The sequence below is a fragment of the Lolium perenne genome, chromosome 4 (genome assembly GCF_019359855.2).
Source record: "Lolium perenne isolate Kyuss_39 chromosome 4, Kyuss_2.0, whole genome shotgun sequence".
Classification (NCBI taxonomy): domain Eukaryota; kingdom Viridiplantae; phylum Streptophyta; class Magnoliopsida; order Poales; family Poaceae; genus Lolium; species Lolium perenne.
The window spans coordinates 270119519-270138303 of NC_067247.2; the positions used below are offsets into that span (position 1 = coordinate 270119519).

Below are 18785 nucleotides of genomic sequence, written 5' to 3' on the forward strand. Positions count from 1 at the left end.
CCAGCATATGCACCAGCATTGGCTGGTGCAACAATCAACATCAAAACAGCATGGTGTACATGATAGCGCAAGAGCTTTCTTGAAACATGATGGCACACCTCTACAACGCCAAGTGTCAATGTCCCCAGCTAGTTCTACATATTTGTTCTGTCAAAAGGCAGAATATCTTGCTCTGGGGATAATAAAAAGAAGATCCAGTGCCAATCATCAGGATTTGAAAATTGACATGACATAGGGACAACAAAGAGGGAGCAGGTCGTGCACATCACTTTCTCATACAGTTTTACGTGTTGGGTCAATAGCACGTAGCAGTGGTGGTACAATACAAGCCAATAAGCATATAAAGTCATTACAACGCTGGAGAGAAGGGAAAAAAAAAACCCAAGGCAAGACAGAAATATCTAATATGAAACAATTCTCTGACTTCCGAAACATAACTTGCGAGGCAGCAAGAGCACAAGCTCGTGGAAATATGCTGAATGAATAAATTAGGCTCGGAGGATGACAAGATGATCCAGTTTTTACCTCACCGGCCCTTGGGGTTCATGATCTGGGAGAAGACGGCGCTAGGCGTCAGCCCGTCAGAGTCGATGCTCGCAACGCTTTGGTCACCCATGCTTATGGAGGTGGTTGTGGTTGTAGTGGTGCTTGAATCAATCGACGGGTCGTTGGGATCCTTCTTTCCGACCATCACGAGGGGAGTGCCCTCATCTGACATCCCACAGCCAATGCTTCCGCTCTCCTCTGCGCTTTCCTGCATCTGAAGGGCAAACTCCAAGTTCCAAAGCACATCGCCCATCGAAGGCCGCTCGATGCCATTATCGGCGACACACTTCTCGGCTGTCTCGGCAAACTTCTTGAAGCACTGTGGGACAATTTTGCCCTTTAGGTAGGGATCAACAATCTGATCGAGGATCCCCTTCTTCTGGCAGTGCAGCGCCCATTCTGCCAAGCTAACTTCTTCCTTTGCAAGAGTAGGGTTCAAAGCAGGCCGAGCACAAAGGACCTCAAACAGCACAACACCAAACGAATAGACATCAGATTTCTCGGTGAGCTGCTGCCTGCGGAAGTACTCAGGATCCAGGTAACCGAAACTGCCCTTGACAACTGTGCTCACATGTGTGTGATCCATTGATGGCCCGGTCTTGGACAGCCCAAAATCGGAAACCTTGGCGACCCACTTCTCATCCAGGAGGATGTTGGTCGTCTTGACATCACGGTGGATAATGGTGTGCTTTGCGCCGGTGTGCAGGTAGTGAAGCCCGCGGGCTGCGCCAATGCAGATCTCCAAACGCTGCCTCCAGCTGAGCGGTGCATTCTGGGTCTTGTAGAGGTGCTCGCGCAGAGTTCCATGAGCCATGTAGTCGTAGACGAGGATCATCTCATTCTTCTCCTCGCAGTACCCAATCAGCGACACGAGATGACGGTGGCGGAGCTTCGACAGCATCTCAATCTCAGTCTGGAACTCATGTATACCCTGCTCAGACAAGGGGTTGCCACGCTTGATAGCCACCTTGGTCGTGCCCCCATCAATCTCCCCATTGTAAACTTTGCCGAAGCCACCGACACCAAGGATCCGTGACTCATCAAAGTTCTTCGTCGCAGCCTTGATCTCCGCGAAAGAGAAATGGCGGCACAGGTTGGATGGCAAAGACGAAGCGTAGCTCCCCGTGGCGTGCGACTTGGCCGAGCTTGAAGTGTGCGAGTTGCCATACAGCGACAGCGGCAGCCAACCCGAATGCCCATCACTCATGCCAGCAGCCTTGGCCGCCTTCCTCCTGCGCTTGCAGATGAAGCAGCAATACCCAAGCGCAAGCACGGCCAAAGCTGCAAGCACCCCGCCGACAACAGGCCCGACCAGCGACTTCTTCTTGGCCGGTCCAGCACCCATCAACGGCTCGACAACCGGGACAGGGTTGAGCCCCACGAGGCTCCCGTTGGCAAGCTGCAGCTTGAACAGCTCCAACCCATTGAGGATGGCATTGTAGAACTGCGGCTTGTTGGTCTGATCCGGATGGAGCGCCACCCAGAAATCCATAGCACCAGAGCCGAAAGTGTTGACCACATAGTCCTTGTACACGGGGCTGCCAATCCCATTGGGACTCGCCCACTGGATGACATCGGCGCCCTGCATGGCGGTCTGGTTGTTGATGAAGATGTCGAAGACCCGCTGGTTGGGCTTGGTGATGGGGTACTGGATCTCGCAGAAGTGGAGCCTGACGAGGTACATGAACCCGGCGTCCACCTGCATGATCCAGGTGAGGTTGTACGCGAGGTTGACGTTGGGGTCGGGCCCCATGGAGCGGGCCGTGGCGTAGACGTCGGTGGGCGCGACGTAGAGCGGCACGGCGTCGGGGTAGGAGATGGTGACGTTGTCGTCGTTCTGGTAGGAGACGCCGGCGCCGGCCCCGTAGATGTAGGGCGTGTCGTCGTCCCAGGAGCGGTACCCGCCCGAGTCCCGGGAGGGGGAGATGGCCTGGCCGCCCACGTTGAGGCGGTACATGGTCTGGATTGAGGTGGTGGCGTCGAGCGGGAAGGGCTGGTTGTTGCCGTCCCCCGTGACGAGCTCGGGGGTGGAGACGCCGAAGAGGTCCGGGGAGGAGACCACCTCGATGCCGTTGACGAAGGCGTAGGCGCTCGGGTGGGACTTGTCCGGGGTGAAGGCGAGGTCGAGGGTGGGGCCGGTGACGTTGACGGAGAACTCGCGGACCAGGTACGCGTAGTTGAGCGCCGTGGCGGTCTGGTACGCGCTGAAGTTGGCGAGCAGGGTGAGCTTGGCGGAGGGGACGGTGACGGAGAAGCGCGCGTCGGCGGCGTTGAGGGAGGGGGTGGAGTAGTTGGTTGGGTAGAAGTGGAGGCGGAGGAACTTGCGGCCGGGGGCGAGCGGGAAGGAGTAGGTGAAGGGTGCGGAGGAGAGGCGCGCGGTGAGGTAGGGCGTCTGCGGCACCGAGGGGTCCTGCGCGGCCGCGGTGGCGGAGCCGAGGTTGCCCGGAGCGTACTTGGACACCGCGTCGCCGTCCCAGCGCCGCCCGTCCGTGTCGTTGCCCGTGCCCGTGGCGCCGCAGTCGAGCAGGATGTCGTCGCGTGGCACGAACGGGGTGCCCGCGGGCGCGGGCGCGGTCGAGTTGCTACCTCCGCCCTGCGCCAACGCCGCGGGGAGGAGCGCGGCGGCGGACAGGAGGAGGAGCAGGAGCGCGCATCTCGGGGCTCCTCTCATGGTGTGCTTGTCGGATGTAGCTCGCGTTTGGGACTCGCGGCTCACAGATCGCCCATCAAACGGGCCTCCCGGCGCCGATCTGGGGCCGGATTTGCGCGCGGGCGGGCGGGAGGAGCGGCGCGGTGCGGGTGGCGGCGGAGGCGAGATTTGAGGTGAGGAGGGGAAAGTGGCGGCCACGACGGTGGAGGCGGAGGAGGGTGGCGTTAAGGAAGAAATGGGGGAGGTTATCGGGAGTACGGCCGCGGCATTAAGTGGGGAGCAACGGCAACGGCGACCTACTCCGCTCAGCTCTGCAGTCTACTGCGCTTGCTTTGCTTCTTTACCGCCGCGGTGGCGTGCGCGCGTCACGGATGAAGACTGCTCGTGTCTCGCTGGAGGGTGGGGCCGCGAAGAGGACGGGCCCCGAACGGCAGTGTATAGGGTACCACGTTCTTGCGTATTGACGGTGGTGGGAGGTGGAGGACAGCTCGCACTGTCGCTCTCGGCACTCAGCGCGTCCCGTTCCGGTATTTTTTATCCCGTTTCCGCCGGGCTTTTTTCCGTGACGCGGTGGTGGGAACCGTGGCCATGTGAGGGGGAGGGTTGTGGGTCCCGCCTGTCATGGACCGTTGCCAGCCGAGCTCGTACGTACCGAAGACGACGCGGGATTGTGTGAGGTCGAGCAATATAATGTGGACAGTCCATAGATTCGTGTGTTGCTAGCTAGCACCGGAACGCGACTGCGCGCGGGCCCACAAGTCAGAGACTGCGGCGGCCGACGGGGATCAGGTCAGTGGTAGAGAAACGCGGTGTGGCCAGCCAAGCTGAGGAGGGTGCTGCTGCTCCTGCCGCCGAATGCAAGCTGTGAGCCAGCCAGCAAAATCGGAATAGGCGCACTAGCGGCCCCACCAGCTGTGGTTATGGGTCGGCACAATCAGGGCATCTCCAACGGGGCGCGCCCGCGCGTCCGGATGGGTCGAGCCGGACAAAATCCCGGCCCAACACGGGGACGCACCGCAAAAGCGGACAGCCGCGGCGTTCGGAACGACGCAAACCCGGCCCAAATCTGGGCTAGGTTTGCGTGGCCGCGGATGGCACGCGCCGTCCGCTCGCGTCCGGGCGCTTATCGCCTCGTCTCCCTTGGGACCACCTGTCGGTGACCTGGGAGGCTATTAAATGGGGACTGGAGGGGATCTGGCCATCCACTCCACTCCCCGAGCGAAACCGCCATCATGGCCCCGAAACGACGGTTCGCTCCCGGAGCCAACGACGACGAGGCGAGCAGCAGCCGTCGTCCTCCACCGGCGCTGCGGCCATCCGGAGGACACCGAGGCGGCCTCCACATCGAAGAGGCCGCCCGCGGCGGCGCGGCATTGCCGCAACCGCCGCCGCTGCTGCTCGAGCCCAAGCCCGAGTCCTCGGAGGAGAACCCCGACCTCCGCGCCGCGCTGCTCATCTCGGCAGCGGAGGAGGACGCGAAATGGCCGCACCTCCATGCGGCCATTCGAACCTCCGAGATGGAGGAAGCGGCCCGGCAGGCGGTGGAGGAAGCCGAGGCCTGGGAGCTCTACGTCCAGGACAGCCAGGAGCGACGGGAGGAGGAGGAGGCCACGCGCCGCGCGGAGGAGCAGCGGCGCGTGGAGCAGCGGCGGCAGGAGTCTCGGCGCTGCGCGGAGGAGGAGCGGCGCCCCGAGAAGGCCGGGCGTCGCGCTGGCGAGAGAGGCGCCTCGGGGAGGAGGCGGCTCCGTGCGCCGCCGCTTCCTCGGGTGGCTCTGGACCCCCACTCGGCCTGGGAGGAGGCCCTGTGGTCTCCGTGGCCGGAGTGCCCGGCACGCTCGAGCCACAACAGTGCCTCGCCGCCCGGGGACGTCGTCCACGACGACGACGACGCCCACAGGGGCTAGACGGCGCACCGGGCCGCCGACCAAACCCTAATAGAGGGTTTTTAGTTTAAATTGTAAAGCCCATATAGAGGCTTCTTTTGTTAGTTATTTGCCCAAAATAGGCTATGTACAAATTTGCCCAAAATAGAGCATATGTTTAATCAAATTTACGTTTAAATTTGCATTTTAAATTTCTTTTTTCTATTTCTTCGAATATGCACTGCGTCCGCGCGTTGGGCGCAGCGTGCGACCTAAACGGACACGCGGACGCCGGCCGCTGTCCGGGTGTCCGCTCGGCCACCCAAACGGCCCAGCGCGTCCGTTTGGGGTCCCGGATGGAGATGCCCTCATGGCCGTCCAGAAGGGCGAGGCGGCGACCGCGTGGGCCCCGCTAACATGCAGCGGAGTTAGGGGATCGTGACGAGCACCGTCTCAGGAGAAGAACAGGGCCAGGTCGCTTTGACCTGCGCCTGCGCGGCGCCCCTATCTATCAGGACTGGCAAATGGAGCTGTATTGTTGTGCCGCCGAATTAACTACTCGAAGCGTTTTTTGATTATTATTAAACGGAGACGCATCACCAAGAGCTACTACGTGCAGTACACATCACTGAATTGAACTCAAGGCGCAGCTTTCATCTGTCCATGTGATCATGTTAAGCCTGAAGTTCCATGTGCCACGTGGCCGGGCAATCACTACTGTGCATTTACAATGGCTTCATAAAACTAGGTTTGCGTACTTGACTGAATTCGCACCGGCATGGTGTTCGCACGTGCACACCACGTACAACGAAACGTGACAGACATGGTGCCCGTCTGTATACGCCCCATTGTAATCTCTCAGTGGAAAAAAAAACTACTCCGTTGACTGCTGCTTTGAGCATAGGATCAGCCAAGAAATGGGACGGGAGGAAATAGGAGCCAAAGAGTACTACACACTTCTTCTCAACTGACCATATGCTGGCACAGACAGTCAACGGCAAATCCTTGTCAGCTTATCACGTATACCCACAGTTGGGAAAAATTTAGGAACCAAAATTGGCCAACTGTTCTGTCCCTCAACGTTACAGTTTAACATAATACAGCGGTACAAACTTCTATGCTAAATAGTGTCACAAGCTCAATGTAGACATGATTAGCACCATTTCCTCGCTTTTTTTTACTTTAATGTAGATATTATGCCATCTCAAACCAGATTGGTGCTAGCCGGTTCTTCAAGTCGTCTGCTGCTAACCGTGTCAGCTGAGTACATACCTTGGAAAAAAAACGTACCCTCAAGTAGGTGTGTCTCATGGTACCACGTGCGTAGCATCCCTTGCACGCTGAATCGTTCCACTTATCTTCGGGCACGTTTCTGTTTCTTATCTTCTTCCCTGTATCGCTCACGCCTGTCTTCCCTCTGTCGCTTCTTGGTCACCAGATCGGTCTTGGCTTTCTGTGCCTCGTGCGCTTTCTTCTGCAGCCCACGCTTAATTTTCTCCTTCCTCATCTGCAGAAAGCAAGCGGATAATAAGCGTTAAGCACAATTACAACTGCAGTTAGAATATGCTAATGTGCACATAAACATGTCACCTTTTCATGCTTTATTTGCTTCAACTGTTGAATAGCTGCATTCCTCTTCTTCTCGTCGGTATCCATGATTACTGGGATCCTATCCGTGGTTGGCTTCTTACTCTTAGGTCTATCCTTCGGCTTAGAAGTAAAAGGAAGTATTGCTTGCAGTTTTTTAGGGACCTCTATAGAGTTGAACTTCCGCACTTTCCGCTCAATATCCTGCTAAATGGACATGACAAGATGTGAGAGTTGGTGAAAAAAAATACATCAAGAGCAAGAAAAATTCTTGAGAACCAAATTAAGGCACAGAACCTTGTAAACAGAGTCCTTGTTGTGTGGAATAGGTATGTTGTTCGCCCTCCGCAGCTCAGCCACTGTTCTCATACCTTGCCACATCTCATCTCGGGGTTGTAGAGAAGTGGTCACAAGATTACAGTAGGTGGGAACTTCAACGTTGACCCAAGCACGCATGAAGACAATGTCACTCATAAGAACTTTGTCCTCAAATGTGCACCTCGCAATACCGTCTGTACTTTCTCCTTTTCTCCTTAGGACATCTCCGGGTTCAATCTTTGCTGCCTGTAATTGAAGATTGTTTAGTGTGTAATCTACAAGATTATGTTCAACTAGCAACTCAGATTACATCGAGGGGGAACCTACATATAACATGTCCTTTCCCTTTTTATTATTTATCAGTTTGCTTACAAATAATACTTTTTTTTCGAGAAAACGCAAAGGACCTTTGCGCTTCATTTCATTGAAAAGAAAGAGTTGTAATTACAAGTCTCCTAGGAGACGGTGATACAGGGTAGGGGATGGTTTGCCTAGTGCACATCCCAACTGGTTGGAAGGACGGCCCTCAGTCCTAGAGCTCCTGCCCTTGCCCAGAGACAAGCCTCCTCCTTGATGTTGGCGAGCAGCGTTTGCGTCGACGGCTGAGCCCTGTCAAACACGCAGCCGTTTCTGTGCTTCCAGAGCATCCATGGTATGAGCAAGGAGGCTGATGCGAACCCTTTCCGAAGCGGCTTTGGGAGTGCAGGCTTGACCTTTGCCATCCAGTCACTGAGCGAGGCGTCCTCGGCGCCAGGGATCCTACATGTCATCCTAAGCCAGGAGAGCGCCTCATGCCAAACTTGCTTGGCAAACGGGCACTCCAGCAGCAGATGATGCATGGTCTCGGGCAGCTGGTCGCAGAGCAGGCATCTGGGGTGGTGCTGCAGCCCTCTTCGTGCAAGCCTTTCCGCGGTCCAGCAGCGATCTTGGAGGGCCAGCCAGAGGAAGAATTTGACCTTCTGGGGCGCCCAGGTGCGCCAGATGAATTTGGCCGCAGGGCACGCCGTGGACCCGTGGAAAGTGGCCATGTAGGCAGATTTGGCTGAATATACTCCCGAGGCAGTCCACTTCCAGTTGAGTCGGTCCGGCTCACCGCTGAGCATCGTGCCCTCGATCCTTCGCCAGAGGAGCAGGTATTCACCAATCTCTTGGATACCCAGGTTGCCGTGTATGTCTGTAGCCCAAGCGTTTCCCTGCAGCCCATCGGCGACGGTGCGGGACTTGCGGCGTCTCTTTGGTATGCATTTGAACAACGATGGCGCAATCTCACGCACCGAGCGGCCCTCAATCCATCGGTCATCCCAGAACTTGGCGTCACGGCCATTGCCGAGGATCATAGTCGTGGAAGCGAAGAATAGGGCCTGTTCTTGGTCAGAGAATTGGAGCTCCAGGCCATGCCAGGCACGCCGGTCGTCCGTTCTGCTCAGCCATAGCCAGCGTAAGCGCAGGGACAGGCTGGTTCTTTCCAGGTCGTGGACCCCCAGGCCACCGAAGGCGATGGGCGGGCGACGCGCTGCCAATTGACATGGCAGTGCCCGCCGTTGGCGGCCGCGCGTCCCGACCAGAGAAAGCCTCGCTCAATCTTGACGACCTTAGTCCTGAAGGTGCTAGCTTACCAAATTCCAGGACACATACTATGGTCTAATTAGCAGGTACCCATCAAATATTATATGCATTTGCACATAAATTGATGCATACTACTCCAAGTGGCATCCGAGTACAAGATTTGTACCACTTTTTAGCCTTCCACAGTTCCACTTGTGCTCATCTGTTACTACTACGAGCAACTCAATTCTACGTGTATGTAGAAGAGAAGGATAAAAAATGTACGGAGCACATACTGCTCCAACCTGCCCCTTTGCGTTGCCAACGTCCTCGAGCTTTCAAAAACCATAATTGAGAGTATGAAACAGATTGCAGTGTGTGTGTTTACTGAAAAGTGTTTTTAACATTTGCTCATATTTTCCAAGGGTCTCCAGAGCTGTCTACTTCCATTGGAATCCCTGAAAGGCTAGATAGGATCTAGTCATTCGTTTACTTGTAATTTATAAATGTGCCCTTCTCATTAACTGCTAATTTATAAAGATGTTGCAACGACATAAAAATGTTGAGAAAATGAGCACGCATAAAATATTAGATTCATCAAATCTTGAGATGTTATAAATTACTGCAGCACTTATTCAAGCAAGTCCTTTAATGTATTACCTTTTTAACTTGTCCTCGAATTCCACTTACTGTCCGAATGGCTGCACCTTCAAACCTAGCAATCTCTAACTCAGATGTGAACATCCCCTTAATAAGTGCAGTTTTCTTAAATATCTTGCATGGTGCGCCTGTGAGCTTGATCTTCTTCATAATTCGGGCACTATTGTTGAATTCCTGAACCCAGCCAGTAGCAGTTATTCTAAATGGTACCTGGGCGAATGCACAAGCATCGTTCAGAAGCGTATTAGTGAATATACTGATACACCTGCTAAACATAGAATGAAACTGCAACCAAGTATTAAGCAGCGGAATATGAGATTCAACGATGCACATTAAAATGATACTCCCTCCAATCAATAATAAGTGTTGGGGCTTTAGTTCAATTTAATCCCAATTTGAACTAAAGACCTGGCACTTTTTACGGATCGGAGGGAGTACTTAATATGCCCTACTTTTCAAACTCATTAATTGTCAACTTCAATTTTATCGAACAAACACATCCACTAGAAAGATGCTCACTCCTGACTACTTTAATGGCATTTAAATACTCCCTCCATCCATAAAAGGATGTCTTAGATTTGTCTAAACTTGGATGCATTTATACACTAGTGTCTACATATATCCAAATTTTGTCAAATCTAAGACATCCTTTTATGGACAGAGGTACTATATTTTTAAAAATCCCTAAAACAGGCATTGGATGGCCACATCACCATGTGAGGGGGCTTTCTATTAGACGGTGGAGAATAAAGAGTCTAGCACATTAACTAATACACTAGTATGAGGAAATGAAATGGTCTTTTTCTCTTATTTACGACTAACACCTATGGACTGGTGTGAACTCATCACTGAATGTACCTTATTGCTGGAAAGACTCTGGACTGCTAGTACACCGCTTTTTGGTGGAGCAAGTGGCCCCCAAAACATAGCAAAGCAATGCATATGCTCAGGTGTGTACTTGAGCATACGGTGCCGTCCGTTACGATCCTCTATTGCATAAACAGGTGAGGTTTGGAAACGTCTCCAACCAATAGAGACAACGATCGGATCTTTTGTCTTCAGCACCTTCCTATGCCACCTGTGGCGCTTCAAGCTAACCTGTATCAACGACAAACACGGTATATGTGAAATTGTGGACCACTGGCAACATGATAGAAAATTAGAATAATCACATGAATCGTTATAATATTCAGAAACAGCTATAATATGAAAAACCCGTGGACCCATGCAATTATGTGTTAGTTGCTATAACAAACTCTTTATGTTTGAAAATTCGGTTGTGTTCATTAAGCAATATAAAAAATCTAGGGAACATATGTGGTTGAAACCAGTCGACATCGTGTGGAACTATGTTTCAAAATTTTCAAAATTCTCAAGCAAAGGTTATGAACAGTAAAACCTCGCTAATCATGCTGATGTTATTGTATCTCCCAGATGAATATGGGTTTGAACTTGAAATTATGTATCTGAATAAAACAACCTGTCCTACCATACTACATTTTTTGAAGAAATATTGTAAACTGCTACTCGTTTTCTATGGAGTGTTCACCGTAACTTGGTCTCATAAATCAAATAACTGAGAAATGCAGTGTACCCATTATACAACTGTATTAATTCTAGCAAATACTGTAGAGATGACTAATTTGGGTCATTATAATCTAGGCCCACCAAATAATGCAAAGCCGGAAGCTCCATGTAACATTTTTTTGTACTTTACAGTACTGGGTACTTCCAAAATTATACACTTTGCATATGCACTGATGACATGTTTACAGTGTAAATCAATTCCTTAACTTGCTGATTAGAAAAACTGGGGAGTAAAAAAATTGGCTCACCTGCATATATCCAGTGTTCTCCTCAGCAAGGCCGATACCTCCAACAAGGATGGGGTGGCAAGGATCAAAATGCTCAACTAGCTCAAATGGCACACCATGTACCTCTAACCTGACGTAAGTACCAGTCCTAAATCCTTCAATTTCTACTCGTGTATCTTCATCTAGATCATTGAGTTCAGATATGTTCATTTGCTTGCGTAGCTCAATTTCCTCCTTCAACTGAAAAGGTACAACACCGGAGATATTAATACTTGGAATCTGATAATAAAAAAAAAAAAAAGCTTCAATGAAGCAACAAGCATGGACTGTTAGAGCATACTTTGTCAAAATAGCCCCCTCCTTCAGACTGGTCTCTTTTGGATTTCTTCTTATCATTATCAACTTCCTCACCAGAGAGATCCGATCCATCATATGTAGCTTTCAGTCAAGGAATCCAACGAGAAAAACAGTAATACACTTCTGAATCTAAGAAATACAAAACCAACAAGTTCAAGTAACAAAACGACAGAAACACTCTTCCCAGTTTATTAGGCAAGCAAAAAAGTTGCCAAACAGAAGCTGCAGATCAGAAGAGAAAAAGAGAAGGAAAAGATCATCATGTATTAAGGATATTCTGAATCAAATTTTGCTTTAAGAGCAAGCTTCTTGAGTCGTAGTTCTTCAACTTTTAGTTCATCTTCTTTTTGAACACCTGGCTTCCCTGCATTTTCAGTGGCCTGGCTCTTGTATACCTCACCAGTTTCCAGATCTTCAAAATCACCATCGATTTCTGCATCACCCTCTCCGTTTTCATCTATCTCATGTCCTCTTAGAGAAGCTTTTAACCAATCTCCAGTCACAAAACGGTCCCGGATGCTTTCAACGAGATCTCCACTAGACCAATCACGTAGTTCCGATTTGAAAAATTTAGAGTAATCCTCAGCGTCGATATCATCAAAGCTTGGTAATTCATTCTGTGCTTGCTGTGAATCGCAAAACAAAGTCAATGCCTCACACCAACAATAAAAGTAGAAGGGTGTACAAAACTATATGCATAGAGTAACTTCTCAGACAGTCTTTCACGCAAAACCGAAGGAAAAAATGCCCGCATGAACATATATTAGCACTGTGTACCTTTAAGAAATTATGACAAGGGGAACTATTATACTAGTGCAGTTAGACACTTGGATATTCTTTGCCTCCAGCATACAGATGGTCTAGTATAATTAGGAGCAACAGGTTTTAATAAACTCCCTTCTCTACTGACATTTTCTTAACCAATTAATCTCAAATGGCATGGCATAGCTAATAAGCTGGAAAACCAAAGGTAGTGGACCATTTAACCTAGAGAAGACAGGATAAGTTGTCAATAATAAATTATCCTGCATGCAATACATAGTTACCTTCTTTTGTCCTTTCGGTACGAAAAATTCTTCATCCGAGCTATCTTCTTTGCTGTTGTCATTGTCTAGCTCTGTTGAAGGTTTCCCATATACAAGTTGCATTAGACTGGCACTCCGTTTGGTTCTAGCAAGTAAGGATTTTTTCCACTTCGAAGTGTTTTCAGCTTGATCATCTAAAACAGCAAAGGTTAGAATTAAGACGTCAAAACAAAATACTGCCAGTTCCTTGTTCCCGGATTAATTAGTTCAGAAAGGAAAATAGCATAAATAATCTCTATGTACACGCTCACTAGGTGGCATGTGGTAAGATGTCCAGGAATGTGTGAAATTGGTACCTGAATCAAGAGCTTCTCCGCTACCATCTGATGATAAAGAACCTTCAGATAGGTGGTCGTCACCTGAATCTTCATTATAACCATCATCTTCATCGGAACCCTAAAAGTTAAATCAAGGTTAAACTACTTGTAAAGCTTCAAATTGAAAATCTGTAGTGCATATAGGTACTAAAATAACTATTTCATGCCCAAGAAGATTGCCACTTCCGCTCTTGATCATACATATTTCTTAACCTGGATGATCCAAGTAAGGAACAGCTATACCACCCTATGGTCCTATAAGCTATAGGTTCCTGGGTTACATCTCACAAATGAATGCAACAATGCATGTTTAAAAACTATTTCTTATAAACATAAAGCCATGATGGGAAGTAGAAAGAACATAAACTAAGAGCATAAGCAAAACAAGAGAGAAAGATATGCATTGATACTAAGGAATAATAATAAACCTCATCATTATCATCATCATCATCGTTGTCATCTTGAAAATTAGCTGATACAGCTTTTCGCCTTATTCTTCCATTGCAAAACTCCACTTTTTCTCTCAAGTCAACACCATGATCACTTGGCTGAATGTCATCAGCATCATCACCTTCACTATCACTAGAGCACTCAGAATAAGAGTGTTCATTCCTCTCCAAGGTGTCAGCACTGATGTTACTACCACCTACTTGCTCCAAAATCTTGTCTCCCTGGTCATTCTGTCTTGAAGAGTTATTGCCTGTCATGACACTGTCTTCGGATTGTGCAGCCGGCCGTCTGCCAAAGTAATTGATAAAACTTTGATCCAACTTCTCATCAAGGGAATATTTGGTGTTCTGAAGAGTTTTTACTAGATCCACGCCAACATCATTGCCTTTCCCTGTAGCATGACAAGTCAGCAGCCCAGCAAACAATCAGATTGGCATGCATATGTAAGAAAACTTTTTTTAAACGTGATATGTGAGAAAAGTAATAGAGACAAAAAGAAGTTTGAATAATCTAATTCGCACGTGGACATTTGTAAGCATGCTTTCAGAAGCTTTATACTCCCTCCGTCCCACCAAAACTGTCTCAACTTTGTTAAAATCTGAATGTATCTACCTACTAGATAGTGTCTAGATACATCCAAATTTTGATAAAGTTCAGACAATTTTGATGGGACGGAGGGAGTAATAATCATATGGCACTGCCTCTCTAGATGCACACACCAAGTTACAAGAGATCAATGCAAAACTAATAGCAATGTTCTGCACCGGTATGGAATGGTTCAAAAACCATAAATATATACTACAGCGCTTGTTTAGACAAATTACTGGTTCACCAGCAAAAGTTTCGCTACTCAGATTTTTTTCCAGAAACATGCAGCCATTTGTAGCAGCCAGACTCAGTTTATGATTGGTAAAACTTGAGGATAGGGTAGCCCCAACCCTGATCTAAGTCGTAGGGGTGCTCTATGGGAGGCTGGGGCCTGTAGCCTCGGCGCCCCAGAGCTGCTAGACGATACGAACAAGAAAGGGACGGGGACTTAGATCTGTTTTGTGTTTTATTTATTGCTTAATTTCGGAATAACTAGCCCGGTAATAATACAGCCTTGATTACATCTGACTTATAAGAAAAGAAGAACTACTAAATAATTCTTTGACAAATAGAATTTGTAATCTGAACTGACTCTAACTTATTTAAACTGCCTAACTAATAACTAATCTTAATCCTGCAGCCGCTGGATTGTTGCCAGCACATAACAATGATCCAGCCTAAGGAACATTCAAAGGTCAAGCCCTTATTCAAATAAAATGCCAGGTCAGCAACACAACATCAGAAGTTTGAGTTTCCAGCTATGCATCCTACATTCCCAACATCCTTGTTAATCAAAGCATGTTCATCCGGAACAAGCATACTTCGAGAAACTTTAATAACAAGCAACACAGTTAAGGGGGTCGACGTCAGGTATTTATAGTGTAATCCGTTTGCAGTACCTTTCTTTCTAGATGCATCGTTGTCATCAGTGTTTGAAAACTGAACAAGATGATCATTGATGTTGATATACACTGCGTCTTTGTCGTACAGGAGATCCCCAAGACCAGACATAGGTGCATAGAACAGCTTCTCCTTGTCACGTAGTCCTCGCTTCTTTGCAGCTGATGGCAAAGGGCAAGGATCGGCCAAACTTGTTACACCAGACAAGCTGAAATCACCTGCTCCTGTGATATGCACCTGCACAAATTGTTGCATGTCTTAGCATCCATAAAATCAGGATAATGAAAATGAACGGAAAGCAAGAACAGGAACAGCAAACAGTCAGATGCATCCTTCTTACTGAGGTAAAGTAAAGTTCAGTTTCCTTTAAAGCTAGGGACAGGATATTGATGCACCTCCAAATTGTGTATGCGCTTTGGTTGATAAGTTCTAGCACTTGGAATTTTTTATTTCCAACCCTAGAACATAGCATTTGGTCATTAGGTATTGGTCCCTTTGAAAAGCACTTCCATAGTTTTTCATCTTTACAAAATCATTTACAATCTAGGCATCATGTAGTCATACTGCAAGGTAATCAGAAATGCACAGGACATCACCCAACCAACCGAAGTAACCTAATATGTCATTGTCTAGCTAGAAACCTATAACTACTGCATAGAATACTCGCCCACTTGAATCACCATCACTTGAAAGTTAAAGGGGATTGTGGAGTGCATACTGACTTCTACGCCTCTATGGTACACACACGCGCGGAAGTAACTTGGTTATAGCATAATGCCCAGTAGAAGGTGTGCCACGGGTCAGGTCGTCAGGAGTTCAAAAAAAAAATGTGGTGCTGCACAAAGATTATGAAATAGAGCGCTTGGATTGGGGCCGCTGGACTTTGAAAAAGGCTAGAACCTCAACGAAGCTGTTATGTGTATTATTCAACTAGTGCTAAAGTTGGGTTACACTGGTCGCTAAATAAACTACAAACAAGCTTAAGTATACAGGTATGCGGTGAAACAGATTGAAGCAATGTCTAGTAAGTTAATAAAATCAGTGATATGCATTCATCTAGTCATTCTCAAAGTAAAAAAAAAAAGTAATATCTTGAAATTCTGCAGATCCACCAAAATTGAATCCATGCTTACTGCAAAATAAGATCATATTCTATACCTTGAGTTGTGAGCCATTCAACTAAGTTTGAATATGTACTATGCTGATGAGTTCATCTATTAATTCAGATTCATGGAGGAAAGGTAAAACAAGATGATAACACTGCCTGCTCTTAAGTATAATTGCATTTGCTGGCATAACTATGTTAACCCATAATTCACGTCAAGTTCAGCAAGGATGAGAGAAAAAATATAGATGTTCATGTTACCTTGGTCCCTCTTTTCATGTTGCATCCACGAAGGTAACCATATAGCGTTATTTTTCTGTCACATTTCCTATTCAAGCGGACACTTTCTGGCGGGGTTACATCTTCAAATCTATCTGCTAATAAATAAGGGTGTGCCATTCTCCAACTCAAAGGGATGGGCTTAATAACAGAGATAAATCTTGCAAGATTATGGACTTCTCTTTTTGTGTACCTACAAAGAAAAAAATGTTATATAGATCTGATATGCTAAATGCGTAAATGGTAGCAAATCTTTCATTACAAAAAAAAAAACACGTGTACAACTGCACATGAAGCTGCAGCATATAGAAGGCAACGCGTAAATTTCTTTATGATATGGTGAGCACTGGGCTCGAAATAGCTTAAATTGAATTGCAGTTGATTAGCTGAGCATGGACCAAATTTCCAGGTATTTAATTACAGGTTACGAGTTAAAGAAAGAAACACCAATTAAACAGGAACTTACTTTCCGTGAATGAGACCAGACAAGTAGAATAGTTTTGCTCCCTCCTTTATCTCAGCCCAGAACCGATGCTTAAGGCGTTGCTTAGTTTTCCTAAGTTTCTTTACATCTTTAAATTGATCCAGATGTGTAAGCACCCCCATCACCTTGGGGAATCCATGGACTTGCATGATATTAAGGAACTCAAATGTGTCCTGCATACAGAGGGTTCATTACTGTAGCATTAGTACGATGATGGTCAGAAACATGCCCCATTACCTTTTGGATAAAATGCCCCATCCTTTTATATGCCCCATCAGGCCACCAGATCAATTAGAAAGTAGAATGGAGGAATTTTATCCAGGGGCAAAGAATGATAAGCATTTGTCAAACCACTATTAAAAAAATGCTGCTCGGTGCACCTAAATGGAAAAGTGCATATTTATGTCATCGGTCCTATTGTTTGTTAAACAACTTACTAGGCCTACATACTAAGATAGGAATATTTGTAAGGATAGCAGCTTTGACAACATACCATTTCAAATCCATAGCTACCATCGATAAGCAGCAGTGCAAGATCTGCTATTTTAGCGGCATCAATCATTCCATTGATATCACTTGGACACTCCAAGAACTGTACCCTCCTGCTTTTACCTGTGTTTAACAAATATACATATTCACAATCTGGTTGATTCAAAGAACATTATGCACTGATTTGTAGTGTAGAGATGTAGAAGATTCATTAACCTGATACAACTGTGATGGGACCACGGACTTCTGACAAGTTTTGTTTAGTGTAGTGCTTTACTAGACATTTTATCAGCAGCGACTTCCCAACCTGATGGGTTTGAGGTCAGGTAATGGTCCGAGATCAGTACATAAGCATTATTTCCATGCGAGAGGTAGAGCATACCTGCGGAGGCCCTTGAACTACTACAACAAATGGAGGTGGTTCACCAATTGAGCGGTCCATGATTGGCACATGAAGACGGCGTTGTTCAATCTCCGCTGATCGAGATTGTAGGCGCTTCGCCTTTGTTGCTGAACGGAAGGCAAAAGCCTGGGAGAAGGCATTGTAGTCTAATTAAACAAAGGCTTCCAAAACCAGATAGGAAAGAGATTAACGAAATGGTAAACAATAGTTTATAGTGAAAGTGTATTTGAGAATAAATTGATACTCCCTCTGTTAATCGACGGTTTTGTACTAAATCAGCGTCGATTAATATGGAGCGGAGGTAGTACTAATTTCATTGAATAGCTTGCTAATACCAGAGCAGAGCTTGACCAAGGTCATCAGCAATTCTGCAGTTTATGCTACGTGCTCAAGACAATACTTAACACAAACAGCAAGCTAGACAGTGCTTTAAGAATACCTAGTAGTACAATCTACATAACTTGAATTAGATGTCCGGATTACTAGCACATCAACTTCCACAGCCAGCACAGGGAATGTGTAATTCACGTCTGAAGCACGCGTATCCCCGGTAACGAAACGATGAGACCTCTAACACTGACTGGACCATTCGTTCTATGCCAGGCTCCTACGGAGCACCCGGGCAGGAGGCTCGTCCACAGATACCAAACCAAGCGCGGAGAAAGCCATGCGACACCAGGGAGAAACCAAATAAGCCGCTGGTCCCGTTCGTACCTTGGGATTCTTCCTCTCGCCCCCTTCATCGTCGCCGGCGGCGCCCTTGCCCTTGCCCTTCCTCTTCTGCGCCTTCGCGCCCGACTTGGCCACGCGATGCGCCTTGCGCGGCTGCTCTACGCCGCCTCCGGCATCCGCCGGAGCCATGGTGGGGGTTTGGGGGTTGCTTCGCTGGTGGGGGGTTTGCGGCGGCGGAGGCAAGGCTAGAGGGAGGCGGTAGCTGATGGCCCGCCGGGAGGGAGAGTGGGGGGCGAGGGTTTTGGGTCTCTGCCTGCCTGCTGCGAGTAACTTGGTTCTGTACAGACGATTGTGAGCACGTGACTGGGCCGACGCAGTTTTCGGCCTAAACTAGAGTTGCGCGGCATCAGGGATGCGGGCTGAAACAAATTGTGGGACAGATCATAGGCCGACAACCAAGCCCAATACCTGTATTGCTTCACCGAGTACTTCGAATTCGCTTGCTCAAAAAAAAGTACTTCGAATTCGAAACTTCCACTTTTCTCTTTTTTCCATTTGTTATTAGAAGATCGACTTTCAGACAACTCTGTTTTCCTGATTCAAGTTAACCTATAAACATTGACATAGTTTTGTGAGACACGAGTTTACCATTATTTTTTTTTTACATTACACCT

General features: G+C 47.8%; 2 protein-coding genes across 2 annotated transcripts; both read right to left on the reverse strand.

Moving 5' to 3' along the window:
• Window positions 1-253: 253 nt before the first annotated feature.
• LOC127294935 (receptor-like protein kinase FERONIA) lies at window positions 254-3458 on the reverse strand. The gene has a single exon (XM_051324842.2). It carries the CDS (start codon window positions 3215-3217, stop codon window positions 527-529), a length of 2691 nt encoding a protein of 896 aa, XP_051180802.1. The 5' UTR covers window positions 3218-3458; the 3' UTR covers window positions 254-526.
• Window positions 3459-6049: 2591 nt separating this feature from the next.
• Window positions 6050-18430, reverse strand: LOC127294933 (uncharacterized). Its single transcript, XM_051324841.2, has 18 exons — window positions 18154-18430; window positions 17419-17565; window positions 17253-17343; window positions 17041-17159; window positions 16530-16720; window positions 16046-16256; window positions 14679-14916; window positions 13170-13582; window positions 12721-12820; window positions 12386-12558; window positions 11612-11965; window positions 11323-11412; window positions 11004-11222; window positions 10027-10266; window positions 9169-9378; window positions 6943-7209; window positions 6649-6849; window positions 6050-6565 (listed from the first exon to the last, which is right to left on the reverse strand). The coding sequence occupies exons 1-18, from the start codon at window positions 18298-18300 to the stop codon at window positions 6413-6415; spliced, it is 3564 nt and encodes a 1187-aa protein (XP_051180801.1). The 5' UTR covers window positions 18301-18430; the 3' UTR covers window positions 6050-6412.
• Between the last annotated feature and the right edge of the window lie 355 nt (window positions 18431-18785).

Coding starts and splice junctions, on each gene's coding strand:
- LOC127294933 (XM_051324841.2), bottom strand. CDS start 18,300: ATGGCTCCGGCGGATGCCGGAGGCGGCGTAGAGCAGCCGCGCAAGGCG. Junction 17,566..18,153: donor GCGAGAGGAAGAATCCCAAG/GTACGAACGGGA, acceptor GCCTTCTCCCAG/GCTTTTGCCTTCCGTTCAGC. Junction 11,413..11,611: donor CAAAATTTGATTCAGAATAT/CCTTAATACATG, acceptor AAAGCTACATAT/GATGGATCGGATCTCTCTGG.
- LOC127294935 (XM_051324842.2), bottom strand. CDS start 3,217: ATGAGAGGAGCCCCGAGATGCGCGCTCCTGCTCCTCCTCCTGTCCGCC.